At 45.3% G+C, this 22143-nt stretch overlaps 8 protein-coding genes across 8 annotated transcripts; 2 read left to right on the plus strand and 6 right to left on the minus strand.

The window, feature by feature from the left end:
• Window positions 1-27: 27 nt before the first annotated feature.
• Window positions 28-2960, minus strand: SAMD00019534_121670 (hypothetical protein; the record flags this gene model as incomplete). The annotated part of the gene is made up of 4 exons (XM_012892543.1): window positions 28-1965; window positions 2165-2515; window positions 2587-2799; window positions 2865-2960. The coding sequence occupies 4 exons, from the start codon at window positions 2958-2960 to the stop codon at window positions 28-30; spliced, it is 2598 nt and encodes an 865-aa protein (XP_012747997.1).
• A 447-nt stretch (window positions 2961-3407) lies between these two features.
• SAMD00019534_121680 (hypothetical protein) lies at window positions 3408-3803 on the minus strand (the record flags this gene model as incomplete). The annotated part of the gene is made up of 1 exon (XM_012892544.1): window positions 3408-3803. One exon carries the CDS (start codon window positions 3801-3803, stop codon window positions 3408-3410), a length of 396 nt encoding a protein of 131 aa, XP_012747998.1.
• A 527-nt stretch (window positions 3804-4330) lies between these two features.
• On the minus strand, window positions 4331-7419 carry SAMD00019534_121690 (hypothetical protein; the record flags this gene model as incomplete). The annotated part of the gene is made up of 3 exons (XM_012892545.1): window positions 4331-6614; window positions 6688-7100; window positions 7174-7419. 3 exons carry the CDS (start codon window positions 7417-7419, stop codon window positions 4331-4333), a joined length of 2943 nt encoding a protein of 980 aa, XP_012747999.1.
• A 522-nt stretch (window positions 7420-7941) lies between these two features.
• On the minus strand, window positions 7942-9728 carry SAMD00019534_121700 (hypothetical protein; the record flags this gene model as incomplete). Its single annotated transcript, XM_012892546.1, has 2 exons — window positions 7942-8687; window positions 9713-9728. 2 exons carry the CDS (start codon window positions 9726-9728, stop codon window positions 7942-7944), a joined length of 762 nt encoding a protein of 253 aa, XP_012748000.1.
• Window positions 9729-10443: 715 nt separating this feature from the next.
• SAMD00019534_121710 (hypothetical protein) lies at window positions 10444-11792 on the plus strand (the record flags this gene model as incomplete). Its single annotated transcript, XM_012892547.1, has 4 exons — window positions 10444-10634; window positions 10705-10944; window positions 11100-11700; window positions 11781-11792. 4 exons carry the CDS (start codon window positions 10444-10446, stop codon window positions 11790-11792), a joined length of 1044 nt encoding a protein of 347 aa, XP_012748001.1.
• Window positions 11793-12249: 457 nt separating this feature from the next.
• Window positions 12250-14046, minus strand: SAMD00019534_121720 (hypothetical protein; the record flags this gene model as incomplete). The annotated part of the gene is made up of 2 exons (XM_012892548.1): window positions 12250-12719; window positions 12792-14046. 2 exons carry the CDS (start codon window positions 14044-14046, stop codon window positions 12250-12252), a joined length of 1725 nt encoding a protein of 574 aa, XP_012748002.1.
• A 2366-nt stretch (window positions 14047-16412) lies between these two features.
• On the plus strand, window positions 16413-19772 carry SAMD00019534_121730 (hypothetical protein; the record flags this gene model as incomplete). Its single annotated transcript, XM_012892549.1, has 6 exons — window positions 16413-16428; window positions 16525-16618; window positions 16689-16758; window positions 16853-18802; window positions 18871-19557; window positions 19647-19772. The coding sequence occupies 6 exons, from the start codon at window positions 16413-16415 to the stop codon at window positions 19770-19772; spliced, it is 2943 nt and encodes a 980-aa protein (XP_012748003.1).
• Window positions 19773-20092: 320 nt separating this feature from the next.
• On the minus strand, window positions 20093-21310 carry SAMD00019534_121740 (hypothetical protein; the record flags this gene model as incomplete). Its single annotated transcript, XM_012892550.1, has 1 exon — window positions 20093-21310. A coding segment is annotated over one exon (1218 nt), but the record flags the coding sequence as incomplete, so codon positions are not given.
• Window positions 21311-22143: the final 833 nt, after the last annotated feature.

Below are 22143 nucleotides of genomic sequence, written 5' to 3' on the forward strand. Positions count from 1 at the left end.
ATGGTATTACAAGTTTTGGTTGATTGTTTATTTCTTTTGCGTGCCAGTGAAGGTCCGCTTGAGGAAACCTTTGGCGCCACTGGGACTGGTGTAGGTATCGTCGCTGTTGTACTCTTTGAACGTCTTGGCCAGACTGCTAAAGAAGCCCGACTGTGTCTCTCGTTGTGATGGATGCTTCAATGCGTTCAACTCCTGTCTCTTCTTCTCTAATAGTACAGCAAAGTGCTCCACTTGGGACTCGGCCAATCGTCGTGCCTCACGCTCCATGTGCAGCTGTGACAGCAGATCCTCGTCGTCGTAGTAGGATCGCTTGTGGTGGAAGCCGTCCAGCAGCTCCTTGTGGGCCGCCTCCAGCATGGCAAAGAAGGCCTCCTGTGTCATTGTGTCCACGGATGATGTCTCGTTGAGGAACTTCTCGACGGTCTTTGATACGACGCCCAGACGTCTGCGCTCCTCCAGCAGCTCCTCCTGCATCTTCTTGCTCTTCATCTTTTCCTGCTCGAGCTCGGCAACGATCTCCCATCGCCTCGACTCCCAAGTCTGTCGCTCGTCGCTTATCTGTCGCTTGATCTGGTTGCTCTCTTCCTGTTGCTTGATCTTGAGCTCGTTGAACTCCCTTAGCAGCTTCTCCTCGCTAGAGGCGTTGTTGTTGGCGCCGTCCATACGCTTGGACTGCACCTCGTCCAGCTCCTTGATGAGGTTGTCGCGCGTCTGGCACACAGCGTCAATCTCGCGTCGCAGGTCGCTGATGGTCTTCTCGTAGTCTTGCACCTTTTCTGACTGCACCGACAGACGCTGTGCAAAGTTGTTCAGCTCCTTCTCCATGATGTCGCGGTCGTTGTTGGCCTTGTCCACCATAGTCTTAAGGTCCGACACGACCAGCTCGGCCGCCTCCTCCTTCTCCACCTGCTCCTGCACGTGCTGTTGGTAGATCACCTCCTTCTCGTTCTTGACTCGCTCTAGATCCTGCTCTCGCAACATCTTCTCATTGTCGAGCTGCTCGCGTGTCTCTTGAATCTCTGCGGTAAGCTGCTCGATCCTCTGCAGGTTCTTCTCATTCTCGCGCCTGGCATCCTCCAGTTTGTTGTTGTTCTCCATGACCTTGATGTCCAGGTCGTGGATCTTGGTGAGATACTCGTCCTTCTCGGCAAGACGCTCGTCCAGACCGGTGTTGCCCTGTGTGATCATGTCGCGAATCGATTGATTCTCCTGCTTGAGCGTCTCCCTAAAGTACTCCATCTCTTGGTATGTCCTGTTCAGCACGACGCATTCGCTGGTCTTCTCCTGCAGACTGGCCTCCAGCTGTCTGATGGTGTTTTGATTGTTCTCCAACATGGCCTTTTGCTCCTCGGTGCAGGACTTTAGTGATGTGTTGTCATCGGTGAGCTCCTGCATCTCCTTGGTCATGCTCTCGATCGTGGCGTTGGCCGTGGCCAGCTCGCCAGTGAGCTCGGTGAGCTTGCTCGTCTCCTCCTGGAGCTGGGCGGTCAGCTCCTCCATCTCCTTGATGTGTGAGCGACGCACTCCCTCGATCTCCATTGTGAGCGTCGTGCGCAGCATGGTCAGCTCGCTGATCTGATTGGCACGGTTGACCATCTCCTCGCGCATCGATTCAATATCCTTTTGCAGCTGCTCCTTCTCGGACGACAGCAGGAAGCAGTTGCTCGAGAGCTTCTCATTGTTGCTCTGCTCGTTGGCCACCAGCTTGTCCAGCTCCTCGTACTTGTGAGTGATATCTGTGAGCTTAACCTCGAGATTGTTCTTGTTTGATTGCTCGGCCTCCAGGTCAGCCTGCAGCTGCTCGAGACGTGTCTTCTCCTCGCTGGCCAACTGATCCAACTCGCCCAATCGCTTGTTGACCTCGATCAACTTGGCCTCGAGACCGGTCTTTTGATCGAGCTCAGCCTTGAGATCAGAGGTCAGTGTGGTATTGGACTGCTTGAGCTCCTCAATCACACGGTCCAACTCTTGTTTGCTTGGTCTCGAGTGATGTCTTTAGAGCCGTCTCAGCCTCGAGTGAAGCCAACAGCTCTGTGTTCTTGGTCTGTAGCTGTGTCTGCAGTGACTCGAGTGTCTGAACCTTGTCCTTCTCAGCGTTGAGTGTGATGACGAGCTCGTCGCGCTCGCTGGTGACCGCAGCCAGTCTCTGATTGAGTTCATTCACAGTGCTCTGTAGACCGTCCATCTCTGTGTTGAGGCCTGCCAGCTGATTGGTCATCGAGTCGCATTGTGAAGTATAGTCCTGTATGGTTGCGGTGTGTTTGGCCAACTGTTCGTTGAGTCTATCCACATTTGACTTGTGTTCATTGATCTCTGCTGAAAGCTTATCCTCCTCACTCTTCAACTGTTCTCTCAATCTCTCGACGGCATCATTCTGCTCCTCCAACGACTGTCTAGTACGCTGCAAGTCCTCATTCAATGACTTCTCAGTGGCTATCAACGCCTCCTTCAGTCCAGTCTCTGTGTCCAACTTTGTCGTCAACTCATTCTTTGATTCTGTAACCTCTTGTAATCTCTGTTAAATGAATGTTAACGTAAGTATAATTGATTGATTGAATGATTGATTGAATGAATGATCACACTCACATTCTTTGTTTGTTGCAATTGATCATTCTGGTCTTTGATAGTTTGATTGAGTGCCTCAAGATCACGGTCCTTCTCGGTCAATATCTTCTTTAGACCATTGGCCTGATCCATCAATGTCTCAAGTAGATTAGTCTCCTCATCAATCTTATTCCTCAAATTCTTCTTCTCTCCTTTCAATGATTTATTCTCCTCTTGTAATTGTTGGAATGATGCCTATAACAATAATAATATATATATTAGTTATATATTCATTGAGTTGAACATGTATAAGTACTTACAGCAAGCCTCTTCTTCTTTTCGGTTGTGATTAGATGAGGTGCCTTTTGTAAGATTGTGTCAAAGGAGTCTTTGACTTGACCGCCAAAGTTATCCATTTATCTGTATTGTTATGTGTATGTACGTGTATATGTATGAATATGTGTATGTTATGTTATATTATGTAATGCAATGAGTATGAAGTAGTACTATATTATTATTTGTTTATATTTGTGTGACACATGTGAGTGGGGGGTTTAATCAATGAATGCAAGCCCCAGGGTTGTGTCCACCCACCTTCGAGGTCAAATGACCACATATTCAAAAGTTTGAATTTTGTCGGTTACAACAATTTTATAAATTTAGTTAATCAAAGTCGGGTCAACTCTGGTCTAAAAAATATGAAAAAAAACAAAAAGATAATTTCAAACAAATATACGTATTAATTTATCTTAAGAAAAGGTAATATGAAGTATTTAACTTCATATGATGTGCAATAGTTTATTGATGGGCGGCCGAATAAGATTGAATAATTGATTGATTGATTGATCAAACAAATATAATATTTAGAGCTCACGAACGACACGTGAGTACCATGGGCACCAGACACTGCCTGGAAGGAAGGATCCACCGACCTCAGCGAGATGCTCCTCGGCGGTGATGATGGCAGAGTCACAGACCTCCATGGCCATGTCGAAGAAGGAGATGGTGGTTGGGTTCATGTAGAATGACCACTCGGGGTTGTACCAGGCGTCCTTCTTGACGATGGTACCCATGATGTGCTGCTGCTCGGTGACGGATCCACTGATGAGACCACGGGCGTGGGCAATAAGGGCGGCGTCGGACAGCTTGATGTTGAACTCATTGTGTCCATCGGTGATGACAAAGTAGGCGCTTCTGGAAGCGGAGGCCAGAGCAATAGTGACAAAGAGGAGGGCGGCGATAACTTGGAATGACTTCATTGTTATGTAAATATTATTTGTTTGATTGATTGATTGTTGGAATGATTGATTAATTGATTGATTAATTGATGATTTGAAATTGAATGAGTGATCATGGTTATTTATATCTTTTGAATCTCGGTGAACTTACTTTGGTGTCCTTCCTTGATGCCCATTATTGATGGACATCACAGGTTCCAAGAGGTGTCAATTCAATCAAAATCATTTGATGACCCTGCAAAAATTTGGTCCTCGGCCCCGCTCATAACCTCTGAGCGACAATGAAAATACCCTATGCGAGGAGGTCCCTCCCTTCTAATAATATCTTTGTCCAATGCATTCTCCTTGATCGTCCAAAGTTAGGTAGGCAAGAGGGCAGGACATACCCCTCCTTGGACGTCCAGCTCGCGCAATGTCTAGAGGCACACGCTCTGACTTCCAAGGCCAAGTCCATTGACACACAGGAGTAAGGTAATATGTGATGGTAACCCCTGGTCAGGTCACATTGAATGCTCCCAGAGACACTTGTCTTTGTGTGGCGTACAGGGTTATTCATTGTTATTAATATTATTGGTAATTGTTGGTTGTTCGTCCAATTGGCTGGTGCTGGTAGCTGGTTGTTGCTTGTCTGTCTCATCCTCAGTATCATCTGTCGTTGTTGTACTCGCCATCTGGTCCTCTGTATCCTTTATAGTATCCTCTGCAACGCTGTCATCATTGTTGCTGTTGCTGTTGCTGTTGCTGGAACCATTGTCAACAACAGATGCACTGTTGTTGCTGCTGCTGTTGTTGTGGTTTGTAGAAATGCTCTCTCGCTTGTAGAACAAGATATAGGCCTGGCTCTGTAATACATCGCTAAGGGAACAATGACGGTATGTGCTGTCCGACACGTAGTACCACCTGTCCTGCGAGTCGTCGTAGACGTAGGCGACGTAGTGGCCACTGCCCATGCCACCACTGTGTTCCACAATACCATTGAGTCGGTAACGGTACTGGTCGGAATCGTGTGATTGATCGGTAAACGCTGTCAGGTCAAGAGTAAGAGGGTACGTTATGTGCTTTCCATTCTTCTGGAATCCATTTCGCACCTGCATGAACCTCTTGAGGTGAATTGTCAGGTAGGGCGGGGTGTTGGCCAGGAGGTACTGCTTGCTGGCATTCCTTCTTACCACCTCCTCCTCCTGCTGCTTCTTTTTTGTTGTTGTCGCTGTTGTTGGTGTTGTAACATCGGTTGACTTCTTCTTCTTATTCTTCTTCTTCTTTCCTGCGGCTGGCTTTGCGTCCTCGGCAGTCTCTGGCGATGTTGGTGATGTCAAGGGTGATGCTGGAGTGATTGGTACTGCAACGGGCTGGGCCTCAGGAATGGCATCGACTTGAGCCTCTGGCTGAGCTGTGACTGTGAGGCCATCATTGACAGTTGTCTCGATACTTGACACGGTGGGGATGTTGTCGATAGTCTGGACATTGTCGACCTTTTGTTCATCGACCAGTGGCTCAAGGACTTGATCCTTCCTGTCAAGGATGACTGAGGAGTCATACTCTGGTATGATAACACTGGTGCTGACACCAATATCTTCAATTGTTATGCTGTTGCTGCTGTTGTTGAGTTTGGCATTCTTGGCATGTGAAGTGCAACGCGAGCAAATGAATCCATTCTCGCCCTCCAGCTTGTCTGGATTTGTGAACTGCATCAGACAGGACAGCAGAGTGTCCAGTGATCTTGCCTCGGATGGCACGTTCTGTCTCAAATCAATGGCATTAACCTGTACATCCTTGTCCGATGATGACGACGACTCCTTGCCCAGCTTGACAAACTCCTTCACAATCTTCTGAGCTTGTTGCTCGTCCATAAGAGGCTCGGGGTCCTCTGTGCACTCGTAGTTCTCGATTAGGTTGTACGTTGAGAGTTGTTGCTCGCTGTGGAATGAGGTATCGATGTCCTTGGTCGTGGTGACGGTGGGAGTGGTTGGATGTGTGCCAGAGTTGTTCAACAATTCAAATTCTGTCGACACAGACAAGTCGACTGGAGAAGTAGGTCCAACTATCGGAGATGCTGGTGGGGATGGAGTTGATACAGCTGGCTCGACCTTAGTGGATGCAGGTGTGGGCTCGGGTGCTGGTACTGCAGTGTTATCAGATGTGTGCTCCTTAGCCACAACATCTTTGTCGTCAACGACCCTGGGTGCACTGATGTCAGCACCATCCTGAGTCTGGGAAGGCGCTGATTGGTCAGACTCTGTTTGGTCTTGTGTTGTGGCTGATGGATCTGCCTTGTTTGCAATGTCAAGACTCAGTTGTTGTTCGACGATCCTACTGATCTCCACTTCATCTACGTCCACCAGAGATCCCATGACCATATCGTCTTCAGTGGCCATCTCTTGGGCCAAACGCTCTTGCTCCTTCCTCTCCTTTGCACGCTGTTTCTTGGCTTGATGCTTTGAAACACGTGGACCACGTGGTCCGTTTGGTACTGTTGTTGACGATGATGCATCTTCTTTGTCATCCTCATCATAAGGCGGCAGATCGTCAAGAGGTGAGTGTTGCTTGATAACACGATTGACAACGTGAGGCAGTGCACCAGAGTGTGCCGATGATGCCGGGCCGCTTGGCAATGGCAATGACAGATCAAGGAAGGGCTCGTATGTCTTTGAAACATTTCCACAATGGAAGCATGTGATCACGCTGATCAGGCGTCCACCAAAGATTTTGTCAATGTATGTTGGATCGCGCTTGGACTTGGCGGACACTTGTTCCTCAGATATCAGAATGTCCAACAAGCAACGCAGTAACTCGTGTGCATCCTGCTGTTTGAATCCAAGGAATCTTGGTGATCTATTGTGTTGTCGGGCGCAAGGCAGAGGTGAGAATGATGTTGCGCGACAGAGTATTGATGTAGCTAACTTACTTCTTGCTAACAACTGAGAACAATGCACTTGGGGAGATGTGAGGGGTGTGCAACTTGTACATCTTGATCATGAAGTAGTGCATCTCCATTGTGAGTGCCTCGGTGCAGCGCACGCTGCTGTCCGATGAGCCAGGGAGTACAAGAAGTGCATCGCGCAATGCATTGACATGTGTCAGATTCTGCATAATTGAGTTGAAGAAGCATGTGTTGCCCAAGTTTGAAAGACCCTTGACGCCGCTGCCAATTGAGTTCTTTGATACCCTTTGCAACTCTGATGTCTCCTTCCTGCGCTCCTCTGCAAGTGAATGCTCAGCGGTGCCACACATCGAGCACTCCAACTTCAGCTTTGAAACATTGACATTCGTCAAACCGCTCTTCTTCTTTTGTCCAAGATGATATTGACTCAGACATCCCTGTTGTGTTACAGCCAGCCAGTCAGTACATGCTCATTGAGCAACAACATTGACACTCAGTTGAAACACTTACAGTGCATATATATGCTCCATCGAACAACTTGAGTGTGAGTGTCGTGCCCTTATCATCAATCTCAATGATGACCTGTTGGTCACCCTTGTTATTGGAAGATGAAGCAGATGAAGAAGTATCACTCTTTGTACTCTTTGTATTCTTATCTCTCTTATCCTTCTTATCCTGTTGTTGCTTTAGAAGTGCTAATGCTTCCTTCTGCTTGGCTTGCTTCTTCTTCTTATCCTTTGATGAACCTATACTCATTCAAAGGTATGTAAGTATGATTCATTCATACTCACTTCCTTCCTTCCTCATTCCCCTACACCTTATATAGAGTACATACCCATGTATAGTTATAGGTATGTGTTTGGTATATGTATACTAATATGTATTTGTATGAATTGAGTATGTGATTGACTTTGAATGAATGAGTGTGATGGTGATGATCAACCCCAATTCTTTCTTTTATGTGTCTCCAACCCAAATGAAGACCTGGAGCATGGAACGAATGAAGAAGTGATTGAAGTAATGGACAAGAAAGGTAATCACTACCATACTTGGTATGTGTATGTTATATATACATACAATGGAATGTGATAAATAACTTTGATCACTCATACAATCATGTCATTATCACTTTCCATCAATCATGGAATAGTGAAAGAGAGAACCAAGAAAGAAGAAGACAAGAAGTCCAAAGAATGTTGTAAAGGGTATTTCCACTCCTAGTTTATTTGTTGACATAATGGATAAGGGACGTGATTGATTAATCAATGACGTGCGCGCTTACTCATCGGAAACCTTTCCTCTCAATCTACCGGTTCTGCGGGCAGCAATGAGACCAACCTTCTTTCCGGCTGGGTCGTCGCGCTTAGTGGTCGAAGCGTGACCAATGTGCTGATGGTTACCACCACCGTGTGGATGCTCGACTGGGTTCATAGCAACACCACGCACCTTGGGCCAGTTGTTCTTCTTGACTCTGTACTTGTGGAAGGCACGACCGGCCTTGAGGATTGGCTTGTCGATACGACCACCACCAGCGACGATACCGATCATAGCACGGCAAGTGGAGGCGATGTTCTTCTTGGAGCCGGATGGGAGCTTGACACGGGTGACACCCTCGTCAGTGTTGTGGGAGACGACGGTGGCGTAGTTTCCGGAGCAACGGGCGAGCGAACCACAGTCGCCAACCTTCTCTTCGAGGTTGCAGACGATGGTACCTTCTGGGAGCTTGCCGATTGGGAGGACGTTGCCGATGGTCAGGGTGGCCTTCTTGCCGGCAAAGACGAACTGGCCGGTGTACATTCCCTCGGGGGCGATGAACAACTGCTTGTCGTTTCTGAATCTGGTGGTGTCTCTGAAGATGACACGGGCAAGTGGGGCTCCTCTGCCTGGATCGTGGATGATCTCAGAGACCACTCCCTTGATGTATCCGTTACGCTCGGCATAGTCGAGTGCGCGGAAGGATGGGGAACCCTTGCGGCCGTGGGTGTGGGCACCAAACACGGAACCAGCTTTACCTTTTCTTTGAGCTATAATTATGATTATGATTGGTTATCAAACATTATATTAGTTTATGGTCATCTTTCGGTTTCCAGTGAAAAGTGTGATTGTGTTGTGATTGTATGTTTGTTGTGTTCTGTGTTTCTCGCTCTCGCTCAACGCTACTTCTGCTTCGCGCGCTTCCTTTTGATTCTTTCCTGTATGTGCTCAGTCAGATCAACAACTGGTGTTCTATCCATTCAAACATGTTCAACTTATAAACTCGTCTTTCGATGCTGTCTGCTGTATCTCCAACCAAAAAAACACATTATCTGATTGAGTCTAGCCAGTCGTTATCGATTGAAATGAATTCATCGTTTACATGTTTGTTTGTATGTATGTCACCAAGAAGTTGATCGCACCAATCAAGATAAAAAGATAAAGATCGTCTCGCGAGATTATAGAAGTAGCTGTTTAGTTGAGTCGAGCTGAAACTGAGTTGAATTGAGTTGATGATGTAGCCTTGATGATTGTCAATGACACTGTACCTCTGATAATACGACCCATGTTAACAACAAATAGGATGGAGGAGGTGATGAATGAAAACGCTGTCGAGCCTCAGCTCAACATAAGTCGTGCTCAAGCTATGCCATCCCTCGCACAATTTCATTAAAAAAAATAAAAATAAAATCGACAGAACATGAAGAGAATCGACAATCCTTCATTCTCCAATTCACAAAGCTTTTACATAATTACGTAAATCACTTTCAAACTGTGTGAGGGTATATCTGTGAGGGTAAGGGTAGGGTAAGTTTGTGTTTGAGATGTGTGTGGGAATGAGTAATATACAAGTTTTGATCAAATAAACACACAATGATAACTGATCGATCATATGAATATGTGATAGGATGTACATTCAAGTGTGATTGATTGAATGATGAGATCGGTAAGTTGGTGTCAATGTACTATTTTAAGTTATGTAAATACAAACCAAGGTTGTGGTCTATCTCAAACTTCCAAGTTGAATCGAACATGTACTTGATTGATTAATGGGTTCAAGTGATCACTCATTTACTATCTTTCTTCTTCATTATTATACAAGATGATTAAATATATAATAATTACAATAATAAATATAATAATATATATAAATATAGTATCATCAACTTTTGTACAATATGATTTGTAAGTTCATCAATTTGATCGTAAATGTAATCCAGAAAATATAATATTAATTTAATATTCATTTTTAAGATATGTTCCAGGTGCTTATGGACCTTTAGATAAACATGGACAACAGGATGATAGATGTATAGATATTCCTGATTCATGTTCAAAATGTGATGATACAGAATTGGACTTAACATATTGTTTAGAAACTGGTTATAGATCAATATCAATATGTATAGATGATCAAGGTGATAAAGTGGAGAAGTTTAATTCATGTCCAAAAGTTGTTGATATCGATATTAATCAATCAACACCAGATATTGGAAAAGGAAATGCACATAGTAGAAGAAATATTATAATATTTACAGAGGTTGGAATTGTATCAGTATTACTTGTATCATTATATTATGTAAAGGAAAGGAAGAAACTACTGATACAACGTAATAATGAAAGATTAGCCAAACAATTGAATAAAGTATAACAAGTGAATTGTCCCATAAACATTCACTTTCACTCATTTTGTAAACAAAACATCAAAAAAACACAAGTCGCTTCATTATTCGCTCATTCATTCAATTCAATTCACTCAATTCAATCTCTTACTTATATATTCATACATACATTTATATATACATAATGACAAAGAAGAAGAAAGGAAACGAGAAACCTTATTGTTGGTATTGTGAACGTACATTTGATGATGAGAAGATTCTAATCCAACATCAAAAGGCAAGACATTTCAAATGCACGCATTGCAATAGAAAGTTGGCAAGTGCGAGCGGCATGGTAGTACACGTGCAGACCGTACACAAGGAGGTCTTGACAAAGTATGTTATGTCATGTTAGGCAACAACAAAGCAAACAAACAAGTAGTATACTAACAAACTTCGTATTTAGGGTACCAAACTCAAAGCCTGGAAGAGAGAGTGTAGAGTTTGAGATCTATGGAATGGAGGGTATACCAGATGATGAGGAACTGGAGAGAGCAGATAAGAGACAGAGAACTGGTGGTGATGGTAGACAAGGTGATGGTGGTAGACATGGCGATGGTCGACAGGGTGATGGTCGACGAGGTGATCATGACTCGGCACCACCTCCACCTCCACCAGGTTATCCAGGATTCATGGCACAAAACATGTAACTATTAACATTGAATGATATGATGATTGATACGATGATTGACGTGACGATCAGGCTAGGACAAGAACATGGTTGACGACGGAGGAATGAGCGAAGGCGACCAAATGTATGTTAAACACAGACTAACTTACTTACTCATTCATCATGTATAGGCCACCACCACATTGGTTGCCACCTTATGGCGCACCATTCCCACCTCCTGGAATGCCATACCCACCTTATCCTCCACATCCAAATGGTCCACCTCATGGCATGCCACCAATGCCACACATGAAGTTCCCTCCAATGATGGGCATGGGAATGTTCAAGCCACCACCTGGCATGCCTCCAATGCACATGCCTCCACCTCCACCAGGTGTCCAGGGCATGCCCGTGATGGGTGGCCCTCCACCACCTCCTCCTCCATCAACACCTCCTCCACCTCCTCCTCCCATCACAAACAACAGCAATAACATCAATAGCAATAACAACACAATCAACAGCAGCAACGCATTCAACCATCCGAATGGTCAACACAATGGCTCGACAGAGTCTTACAGCGATGCGGCACAGCCTCCTCCACCTCCACCTCCAGCAACAAGCACACCGACATCTTTCACCGTGGCTTCGGGGGCAGCAACGAATACTACACCATCCAAGGCAACAGCGCCAACAAACACTTCCACCATCGTCAAGTCTGCCGCGGCCATCGTGACCACACATAACCAGACACCTGGCACCCACCTAGTCTACACCGAGGACAATGTATCAATGGTAAGAAACGTCATCATCAAGTGCATCGCATTGCAATCAATCACTTCTATATACATCTCATGTTCATGTACATTCATTAGAAGAAGTTGTAGTTGTAGTAGTAGTCGTAGACTCCCTCATTCAAGTGAGGTGGACCAAACGATAAGTTAATCCCTATCTCTCTCTACATATTCACCATCACCATCCTCACCATTATCACCATCATCACATCATAACTATGCCCCTTTGGACACATCTTACCCTTTGTTACCCTTTCCCAACTCATCATTATAGGAGGAGAAGAGAGCAATGCTGCCAAGATACTCATCAACCAAGCAGAGGAGCTAGACCAAGCAACAAGCAATCAATCAATCACATCCCATCCAAGGTTTGTTGTTATTCCATCCACTGATTCACTCACGGGGTATGTAGTGCAGCAGCATCATCATCATCATCGTCGTCATCGTCCAAAGAGTACAATACAAGGTCCAGATAGTGGACAACGCTGGAGTCTGTCCATGGTCATCCAAATGGTATGTTTATCAATAAACAATGTGTCAATAGCAAGAACTACAGCTCCTGAGGTTGTTGCTGCTTCTCCTTTCTTTGCTGCAACTTTAGAGGATGTTGTTGATGTTGTTGTGATTGTTGTTGTTGTTGTGATTGTTGTGATTGTTGTTCCTGTTCCAGTTGATGTTCCTGTTGCTGCTGCTGATGTTGTTGTCTCAGTTCTTCATCGTCCAAAGGCTTCCTGGGCCTCACGAGATATCTATAGAACTCGGGTAGAATATATGACGTCTGTCTGTGGAAGAGGAATGGGATGGCAGCCTTTAACAGACTAAGATTGGGATCCAATTGCTTGCCCAGGCCTTCCAATATGATCGTGCCCATTACCAACGTTGCAAAGTTACTCTCCAACTTTACATGATACTCGCGCACCAATCCCAGAACCTGGCTCATCAGCTGACCGACATTTATCTCGCTCAGCTTACTATGTTGCACCTTGTTGAACACCTCTCCCATCTTCTCCTTGAACTCGACTGGTTGTGGTGAGGGGATGCGTCAGTCTTTGTCCTTTATCACGCGATGCCAGCCGGCCATGTATAACTTACATATCTCTTGTTCAGAACATCTTGCCTCCCTGGCGTACTTGATGATGAGCTCGGCGCCAGCCTTGCCATTGCCCTTGACTACTTCGGTGAACAACTCCTTGAAGTGTGACTTGTCCGTTTGGTCCAACTCTGTGACCAGTCCAACATCCAGCAGTATCAACTTGGGCAACTCCTTCTTGCCATGAAGCAGATCGATACGCTTGAGTGTGATCAGGTTGGGATTGGCATATCCACCAACATCCTCGCTGGTGGAGAATTGTGATCTGTGCTGGTGTAGCAGGTGCTGGAGCTGCTGGGCAACATTCTCGCCAACCGATTGACCTTTGGCATCGCGCACCAACACATTGCCAGGGTGCAGATCTGCGTGGATAAAGTTGTCGACCAACATCATCTGCATGTACGCGTCGAGTCCAATGCGCGCCAGCGTTGGGTTGTATGGACTGTTTGTCTTGATGTACTGCATAATTGGTTCGCCCGGCTCGTATGTCTCGACCAACACCGTCTTGGACACGAGTGGATAGCATGGTCTGGGGAAGATGACCTCCTTGTTGTGTTTAAAGTTGTGCACAAACGTGTTGAGATGCTCAGCCTCGCGTTCCAGGTCTGCCTGTTTCATCATCGACTTGCCAAACTCGAGCACCGACTCGGGCAGACTGAGCCACTTCATGCCCGGTATCTTGCTGAACAGCCACATGGTCGTGTAGATGATTGTAAAGTCCGTCTTGATAAAGTACTCTACCTGGGGATGAAGCACCTTGACGACTACCACCACGCCATCGGGCGTCACTGCCTTGTGCACCTGGCCAACGGCGCCCGAAGCCATGGGTGTCTCATCAAAGAAGAGGAACAGCTCATCGATGGGCTTGTGGAAGTTGGCCTCAATGCATTGACGTGTGTACTCAAAGTCGTGCGAGGGGCAGGCATTGTGCAGACGCGCAAAGCGCTCGCACAGCGGCTTGGGGAAGAGGTCTGGCCGCGTGCTGATCCACTGGCCAAACTTTATCCAGCACGTGCCACTGAACTGCATGGTCTCGAGCAGCAGACTCCACCACAGGTTGTTAACGCCAGGAATGAAGGCCAGTGGGAGAGTGACCAGCGTCGGCAGCATGATGACGCCCAGCTTGATTAGACGCAGCAGTGTTCTCGTGGTTGAGATGGGTTCCTCTGTGATGGTCCTGATCGCCTCTTCTGGCGTCAGGATCTTGACTGGCTCTTGATTGAGCGGCTCGCCTACACCTGGCGGTGTGATCAACATTGCAAAATCATTGAGATGTAATAATGGCAATGTACTGCAATGACTTGTAGAGTATAATAATGAAGTCAAATCAAAGTCCCTACTCGTTTGAACTGCTGCGCTAGCTGTTGCAATAAGTGCAATGGATCTGAGATGATGATTATGTTGTTGATTATGTTGTTGATTGTTACCAGTGTTGTTACCATTATGATGATGTTGATGATGACCATTGTGTTGTTGATGACCATTATGATTCGATTGTGAATGTGAAGAATGTGAAGAGTATGAATATGATCTCCTTGTCGATGTACCAACAATGTTTGAATGATTATAAGCTCTAAATGCAACACTTGTATTGTTGTTGAACCCATTGGTTCTTGTGAATAATCTAGATTGATTGATTGATTGATTGATTGATTGAACAACATAAGTATGTATCCTCCACCGATGGAATGTACATGGACGGGTGGAATGGAACCTTGTAATCATACTGTTTAATGAAATGCTGGCCATTGGACCGCAGGTGATTGAACATCTTTATCTTGCTATGTATGTGTATATGAATATAACATTCGTAAGAATGTATTAATGAATGACAATGAATGAATGAATGAATGAATGAATGTATCAATGAATGAAAGCAATAAAGGTGATGATAATACACTCACTCGCGCGCGGTTATATAAAGTTGAGTTGAGAGAGTGGGCAGCAATGGATGCCACGCGCAGATTTTGGGCCTGATCATCATCATCATCATCTACACCCTGGGGTAATCTACTTCTCACTCTTTCAAAGCCAGCACTCTGCCATCTAAACACATTAACACACTTCCTTGCTCCCCACTCACAGCCAATGCTGACGAGGTTTGACCTGATTTGATCAACATCGTCATCATCATAATCTTCTATGTTATCACTATCATTAACTGTTCATTGTATGATTGAACAAATTCATTTGTTTATTTGTTTGAACAAACAAATAAACAAACAAACGAACGAAAGAATGATGAAGTTGGATAATATATAATTATCTTGGTCCATTATCCACAAGTTGCTTGCACAACCCACCATCATCGGTAAATATATATATTATAATTTGATAAACATCGATTGGATCATGGTTTAGACGAGTATTATTACTTTGATCATGAACAACCAGTGTCATTTAGTTCGATCTACACCGCATCTTGGATAGTTTGTTTAAGATATTTATAAAACTATGGAGTGTTTCAGAGGTTTGCATTCAATCACAACCATTTGTTTGGTTTTGTTGTGGTTTTTGTTTTGTTTTGTTTGTTTTTTTGATGAGAAACAGATGGATGATACGTTKGCGTTATTGTTGGTTKGTTTGGTTAGGCTCAGGGCAGGATGCCCCGCCAACCAATGATGGATGTAGATGGGTGGGCACCACCTTCCCATCCAGGTGGAGTATCACCGCTGGGTGTGGAGACTTGTGACTTGTTGTTGTTCTCTGTTGTTTGGTATGGTGTCTGGCTGGCTAGCTGGCTGGCTCCATTCACTCACTCCACTCATTCATTTCATTTAGATAAACTTGGTCTCAAAGCCCATGTCACATAACACACGAGTCCTATGACTCCTTGTGAGATAGATAGAAACTACATCCCTTCAATCAACAAGTCAGTCAACAACAACAACAGCAGCAGGCCACAATCAATAGACATCATCATTTAGGGTAGGTTCAAGCCTCAAGTATAAGACTGTGTGTCATTGTCTGATTGATTGATTGAATGAGTGAGTGTGTCTCTTCAGAGACCATCACATTATGTTATAAACACACACACAAATACAATAAGACACACACACACACACAACACATAACAAAGACAGTTCGTCATTATTGATCGTCTTTATCTCAAAAGTGGTGACCCATCCATTCATCCAACCATCCACACCTCAATCCCAAACATTGCCAACAACACAACACCCACCACCCCCTCATACACACACACACACAAACAGAGACACACCACAATCGACTTGGACAAAAATCCACATCTCCATCCTAATACTTGAGTTCTTATTGTTGTTATTGCTTGGTATCCTTCCTTTGTCCATTATAACATATTTATATATATCTGTGTTTATGTTTATACATATACATATACATAGGTGGACCTCCAACCAATACACAACAGACATATTAGAGACAGAATAGACAGATAAACAGAATAGAATAGATAGATATATAGAGACATAGTTATTCTGACTTTGGTTGATAATCAATCCTCCAGCCAACATCTTGTAGATATAGATAAACAGGACCAAGTTATATCGATATAATATATATATAGTGCGTTGGAACAACAACAACAACAACAACAACAACAGTAGTGTTGCCAACAACAACATTATCAAATACCATTCAATATGTCAGATCTACAAGGTATGTCCATTTGGCATGTGGTTTGGATTTCATGGACACAAGTCACAATCCATGGATCAATCAACTCGACGACTAACATTATTAATCGACTGACAGAGAAACAAGTGATCGATTGGATCTTTCAATTGACCAAGACAAAGGTATCACATCCGATTTGTGAACCTCTAAAGACAGGTCTTGTATTATGCAAGTATGTAGTATAGAGTACAATACAGTACAGTAGAGTGGAGTGGAATGGATAACTAACCAACATGGAACAGACTATTGAATACAGTAAAGCCAAATACAGTTAGGAAGACCAATCCAAATCTATCGCAATATGCTCAACGAGTAAGTTCATGATCGATCATGTGACAGACACGTGACCTAGTTACCCCCGACTAACACCTGACTCCGACTTGTCCACCCACGCACGTACCAACAGGAGAACTTGACTAGCTTTGTCAAGGGTTGCGAGAGCTTAAACTTCAACCATGACGAACTGCTACGACTGCCCGACCTTGTTTCCGAAGACAAGGAGGCCGTAGTCGTCAGGATATTGTTCGCATTGATGAAGCATTGCGAGAAGATGAATGGAGGCTCTCCGCCACAGGCGAATGGCGCCAACACACTCAGTAGCAGCGGCAATAACTTTACACCTTCGAACAAGGTTTCGCGGAACCTTCCACCGGCGCCAGCGCCCTCAATGTCGACATCGCCGCCTCCGCCACCTTTGCACCAGACGGGTGGCAGCAACATCCCTGCGCCGCCACCCTTGATGCCGCTGAGCCAGCTCAAGACAACAAAGTCGAGAATATTCAAACAGCCGGCGTCCAACGCCATCCAGACAATGCTGCAGACGTCCGAACCCGGTCAATCCACGTCGCCGCCTACCTCCACACAACCACAGACCCTGTCGCCACGCACCAAGGAGAACAACAATGCCCAGGCCGACTTGGGCGTATCCAAGCCGCCACTGCCTCCCCGAACAGCCACCAAAGTATCATTTAGCGACCCGGACAACATGGCCTCGTCGCCGCCCACATCATCATTGAACAGCAGCTTCAACCAGGAGTACAACATGGTCGACGATGACTCGCCCAACGAGCTGAGCAACAGCGGCTACTGCAAGACTCAGAAGGATCGCCACTCGCCGCCCCTCCAGCCACCATCGGGCAACAGCCTGGACCGTTCACAATCGTTCCCTGGGGGAAATGACTCGTCATTCTCCGACTCGATCAAGAAGCCCCGCTCGAGCACCAAGCAGCGCATCGAGAAGTTCTTTAGCAAGACATCGTCCACAATCACAAAGAGCTCGGGACGTCTGCCCACGTCGACGGGTTCGTCGCCGGGCCAGCCATCCAGCCCTTCATACCTGGCAAACTCGCGCGGCACATCCAAAAGGACACCGCGCGAGATCGAGATCGAGGTGGAGAACGACCACTACTTCAATGGCCAGACCGCTGTGTCTGGCGGCGGCTACAACGACGCGCCATACGAGATGGACATTGGCATTGAGGACATGACACTGAGCAACAACAGTGCGCCCGACATTGCACCCGACGAGCTGTCCAAACTCATCAGCCAGATGGAGTCGCTGTACAAAGATCGCAAGATACTCAAGGAGCGAATCAACTTCACGTACCCCGAGAAGTACCGATCGCTGCTGTCCTACGACACGCTGCTGCAGCAGGAGAAGTCTCCGACCTTTGCCAATCCGGCATTCATGGCGCTGGCGCCCAAGGCACAAGCCGAGGTTTGTCGTCGCGAGGAGCGCCGTTTGCTGTCCGAGATCTTCACGCTCAAGAACGTGCTCAACATTGTCGAAGAGAACAAGGCGCTGCAGATACGCACGGAAGAGATGCAAAAAATGGTCGACACACTGATCGTCGAGAAGAAGGCGTTGAACGCGCGCTACAACGAGATCCTGGCGTCCAAGGCCAAGTCGGAGGCGGACCGCGTCGAGGAGGAGGGCATCATCATCACCGAGGTGGATGGCAAGCGCGAGAACATCAAGGGTGGCACGACGGACAAGCTGATCGAGCGTCTCTACAACAAGAACATCATTGGCTCAGTGTCGGGCTACGTCGACATCTTCCTGCTGACATATCGCTCATTCACCACGTCCAAGTACGTGCTGGAGAAGCTGACCAAGACGTACAATGACAACACGACAGAGATTGTCGGACAGGACCCCGAGAAGCAGTTCCTCGTCGAACAGGAGAACCTTGGCAAGAAGAAGATCCGTCTGAGAATCTGTAACTTCCTGAAGCGATGGGTCGATGTCTTCTTCCACGACTTTGATGCCGAGTTGCTCCATGAATACGAAGTGTTCATCACCAAATGTAAAGACGAGGCCTTGAACAAGTTGTTGAAGGCAACATTGAACAAGCAGGTATGTACTGTACAGGAGCGAGTGGCATCAATCAATCAATCAATCACTAACACACGTACCATCATTAGTTGACAGGAGCAGGAATGACAAAGACAGCAACGTTTGGAGTACCACCTCCACCACCTTTATTACCGAGAATACCTATTGTATCATTGATTGATGATGTGGACCCACAGGAGATAGCGAGACAGCTGACGATCATCGAGTTTGACATGTTCAAACAGATTGCCAGCAAGGAGTTGCTGTCGCTGTCGTGGCAAAAGAGCGACAAGGAGACGAGGTCGCCCAACCTGCTCAAGATGATCTACCGCTTCAACGAGGTGAGCAACTGGGTGGTCACGACCATCGTCAAGGAGAACAACCTGAAGAAGCGTGGACAGAACCTCAAGAAGTTTGTCAAGCTGACGGAGGAGCTGCGCAAGCTGAACAACTTCAACTGCGTCTTTGTCATCGTGTCCGCCCTACACTCGGCCTCTGTAAATAGACTCCAGAAGACGTGGAGCGAGATCTCCAAGCAGCAGCAGAAGCAGTTTGAGGAGTTTGTCACGTTGACTTCGCCCAATCTGTCGTTCGCCGCGTATCGCGAGCAGCTGCACAACTCGAACCCGCCTTGCATCCCCTACCTTGGCGTGCATCTCTCCGACCTAACCTTCATCGAAGAAGGCAATCCAGACAAGCTGGAAAATGGCTTTGTCAACTTCTTCAAATGCAGGATGGTAGCAGAGGTCATCAAAGAAATACAACAATATCAACAGGTAAGTCCATTCGTTCAATCAATCAATTAATCAACGATCACTAACACTCAATCCATCACCAATCCACCACCAATCCATCACCATTCCAGTCTCCTTACAATTTACAAGTTGTTCCAGAGGTGGCTGCAGGACTACAAGGTCATAAGATAGTGTCTGAGGGCGATTGCTTCAAGCTGTCTTTGACCGCAGAGCCAAGAGAATCGATATCATATTAGAGAGAGTTGAGTTTGTGACCCCGCGGACTAAGGACTGGCCTCATGACCCAGTCCTAAGCCTCAGCCTCAGCCTCAGCCTCAATACCAACAACAACACAATCAAACAAAACCCTATGTACACTTGAGAAGTAGCAGCTACAAGCTTCTTGAAAGAAAGGATGAAGAAGATAAAGCTATGATTCGTTTATTTATTTATATATTTAACTAAGTATTGTTTGTTATCCTATTGCTACTACTACATCATCCATCCCATCAATCTATCAATCATACAAGGTCCAGTCTCTAGTCTCTCCATGACCATCACTCTCACTACATCATATTGTAGGAAGATAGATGTTGAGAGATGGATACTGCAAGAGAGTGTCCACGTCGAACTTGTCAAACTTGGAATGACTTAGGTTGAGAGTATGCAGATGTTGGAGGATGTGAGCGTCACTGATGATGTATGTGAGGAATGTCCATGACATGGTGCCCTCTTGATGCGAGAGATCAAGATCGCGCAGATTGGTCGTGTACTCCATGATCTTGCGTAGTATGGGCTCCTTGAAGTTGCAGCCGGCGATCGACAATGATTGCAGGTTGGCCAGATACTTGTAGGTCTTGGTGTCGAGCGACAGCGCCTGAGGACAGTACGAGATGTCCAGCGAGGTGAGGCGCTTGGCCTCGGCCAGGATCTTTTGCAGCTCCGAGTCGGTGAGGTTGGACGCGGCGATCGACAGCGACTGCAGGTGCGGACAGTTCTTGGCGCACTTGTAGAAGGAGGCCTCCTTGGCCTCGGGTCCCAGCCACGAGGCATTCAGATAGATCAGATGGCTGAACGCCAGATGCTTGGTACACGACGGCGTCAGCTTGCGATTGTGCGAGATGTCGAGGTAGGTGAGCGACGAGCACTTGGACAGCGACTTGATGGCGGCCTCGGTGATCATCTGGCAGCCGGCGATCGACAGGCTTTTCAGATTGGGATAGGTGTTGACGATGGACTGGATGGACTGATCGTTCGTGTTGGTGTAGTACAGATTGATCGATTGCAGTTGAATGGCGGGGTTGGTCGCCAACACCTTTACAAAGTCATTGCTGATGCCTGTACAGAATGACAAGTTCAAATGTTGAAGATGATCATACTTTGTCAAGAACTGTATCGATATATCAGTGATCCTAACCAAACCAGATAGATCTATTTCATTTATACGTGTTGTTGAGCTATTACCAACTCTTGTTGTTATACTATTATTGTTGTTATTGTTTGATTCTGTTGACATCTCTACATCTCCATCCGTCACTTGTTTGTTGCTGCTATTGGCATTTAATGGATTGTTGTTTAAGAATGGAGTTGTTGTATTTGAGTTGGCACCGGTGAGTATGAATACATCACCAAAGACTGAGAAGAATTGATCGTCTACCATATTCTTCCTCTTTGCCAACGCAACAAACTCCTCTCTAATCTCTGGTATCTCATAGATTGTTGTTATATTCTTTGGTATATTCTCTCTATGTCTCAATAAATAATTGAAACAATATTGTTTTAATGTTTGTACTCTATCCATCATTGTCTCTTTATCTCTTTATCTCTATCTTTTGTATCTCTATCTCTTTGTGTTGATAGAGTCTAAATTAAATTTAAATGAATGATCATCTTCACACCTTTTTGAGATTTCAAGCACATCAAGTAAAGGATAAATTGAGTCCAAATTTAGGTTATTTATTCTTTGATCTTTGGAGTATGTACAAATTAATGATTGATATGTATAAACACAGGTCCTAAGGTCAATCCAATGAACATTATTTTGGTCAACATTGATAATTTTGGAAGTTCATTTCCAAGAAGATATTTTGTTTTGTTATTAATATCAAGATTGGAAAGGACCACAACTTTGTTGATTGATTATTTTGAATCGACGCGCAATAATAATAGATAGATAATACATACATATATATATAAATATCATATATTATGGATAAGATATTCAAACAAGTATTCAATAACAAAGTATTGATTAGATTGATATTTGATAAACATGTACCATGTTTGAATAGACAATATTTATATAATTTGAAACAGTATTTTAAGAATTATCGTGATCGTGATGTACAAGATATGAAGTGTTTCAAATGGAATCAATTGATTACTGTTTGGCTACGTTTTGTCAATACACATTTCTTGAAGGAAAGACAGAGTCCAAGACCTAACATACCTTGGTTACATCGTTATGATAATTGTGATGTTGAATTTGAATCATTCGCATCATATCAAGGACACTGGTCAATCATCAAATACCTTCATCAACAACAACCAAAGATATTCAACACTATGATGGCATTGGACATTATGGCACTGGTTGGAAACATGGAGATGGTGAAATATCTACATCTT

Source organism: Acytostelium subglobosum (genome assembly GCF_000787575.1).
Source record: "Acytostelium subglobosum LB1 DNA, scaffold: scaffold39, whole genome shotgun sequence".
Classification (NCBI taxonomy): Eukaryota; Evosea; class Eumycetozoa; order Acytosteliales; family Acytosteliaceae; genus Acytostelium; species Acytostelium subglobosum.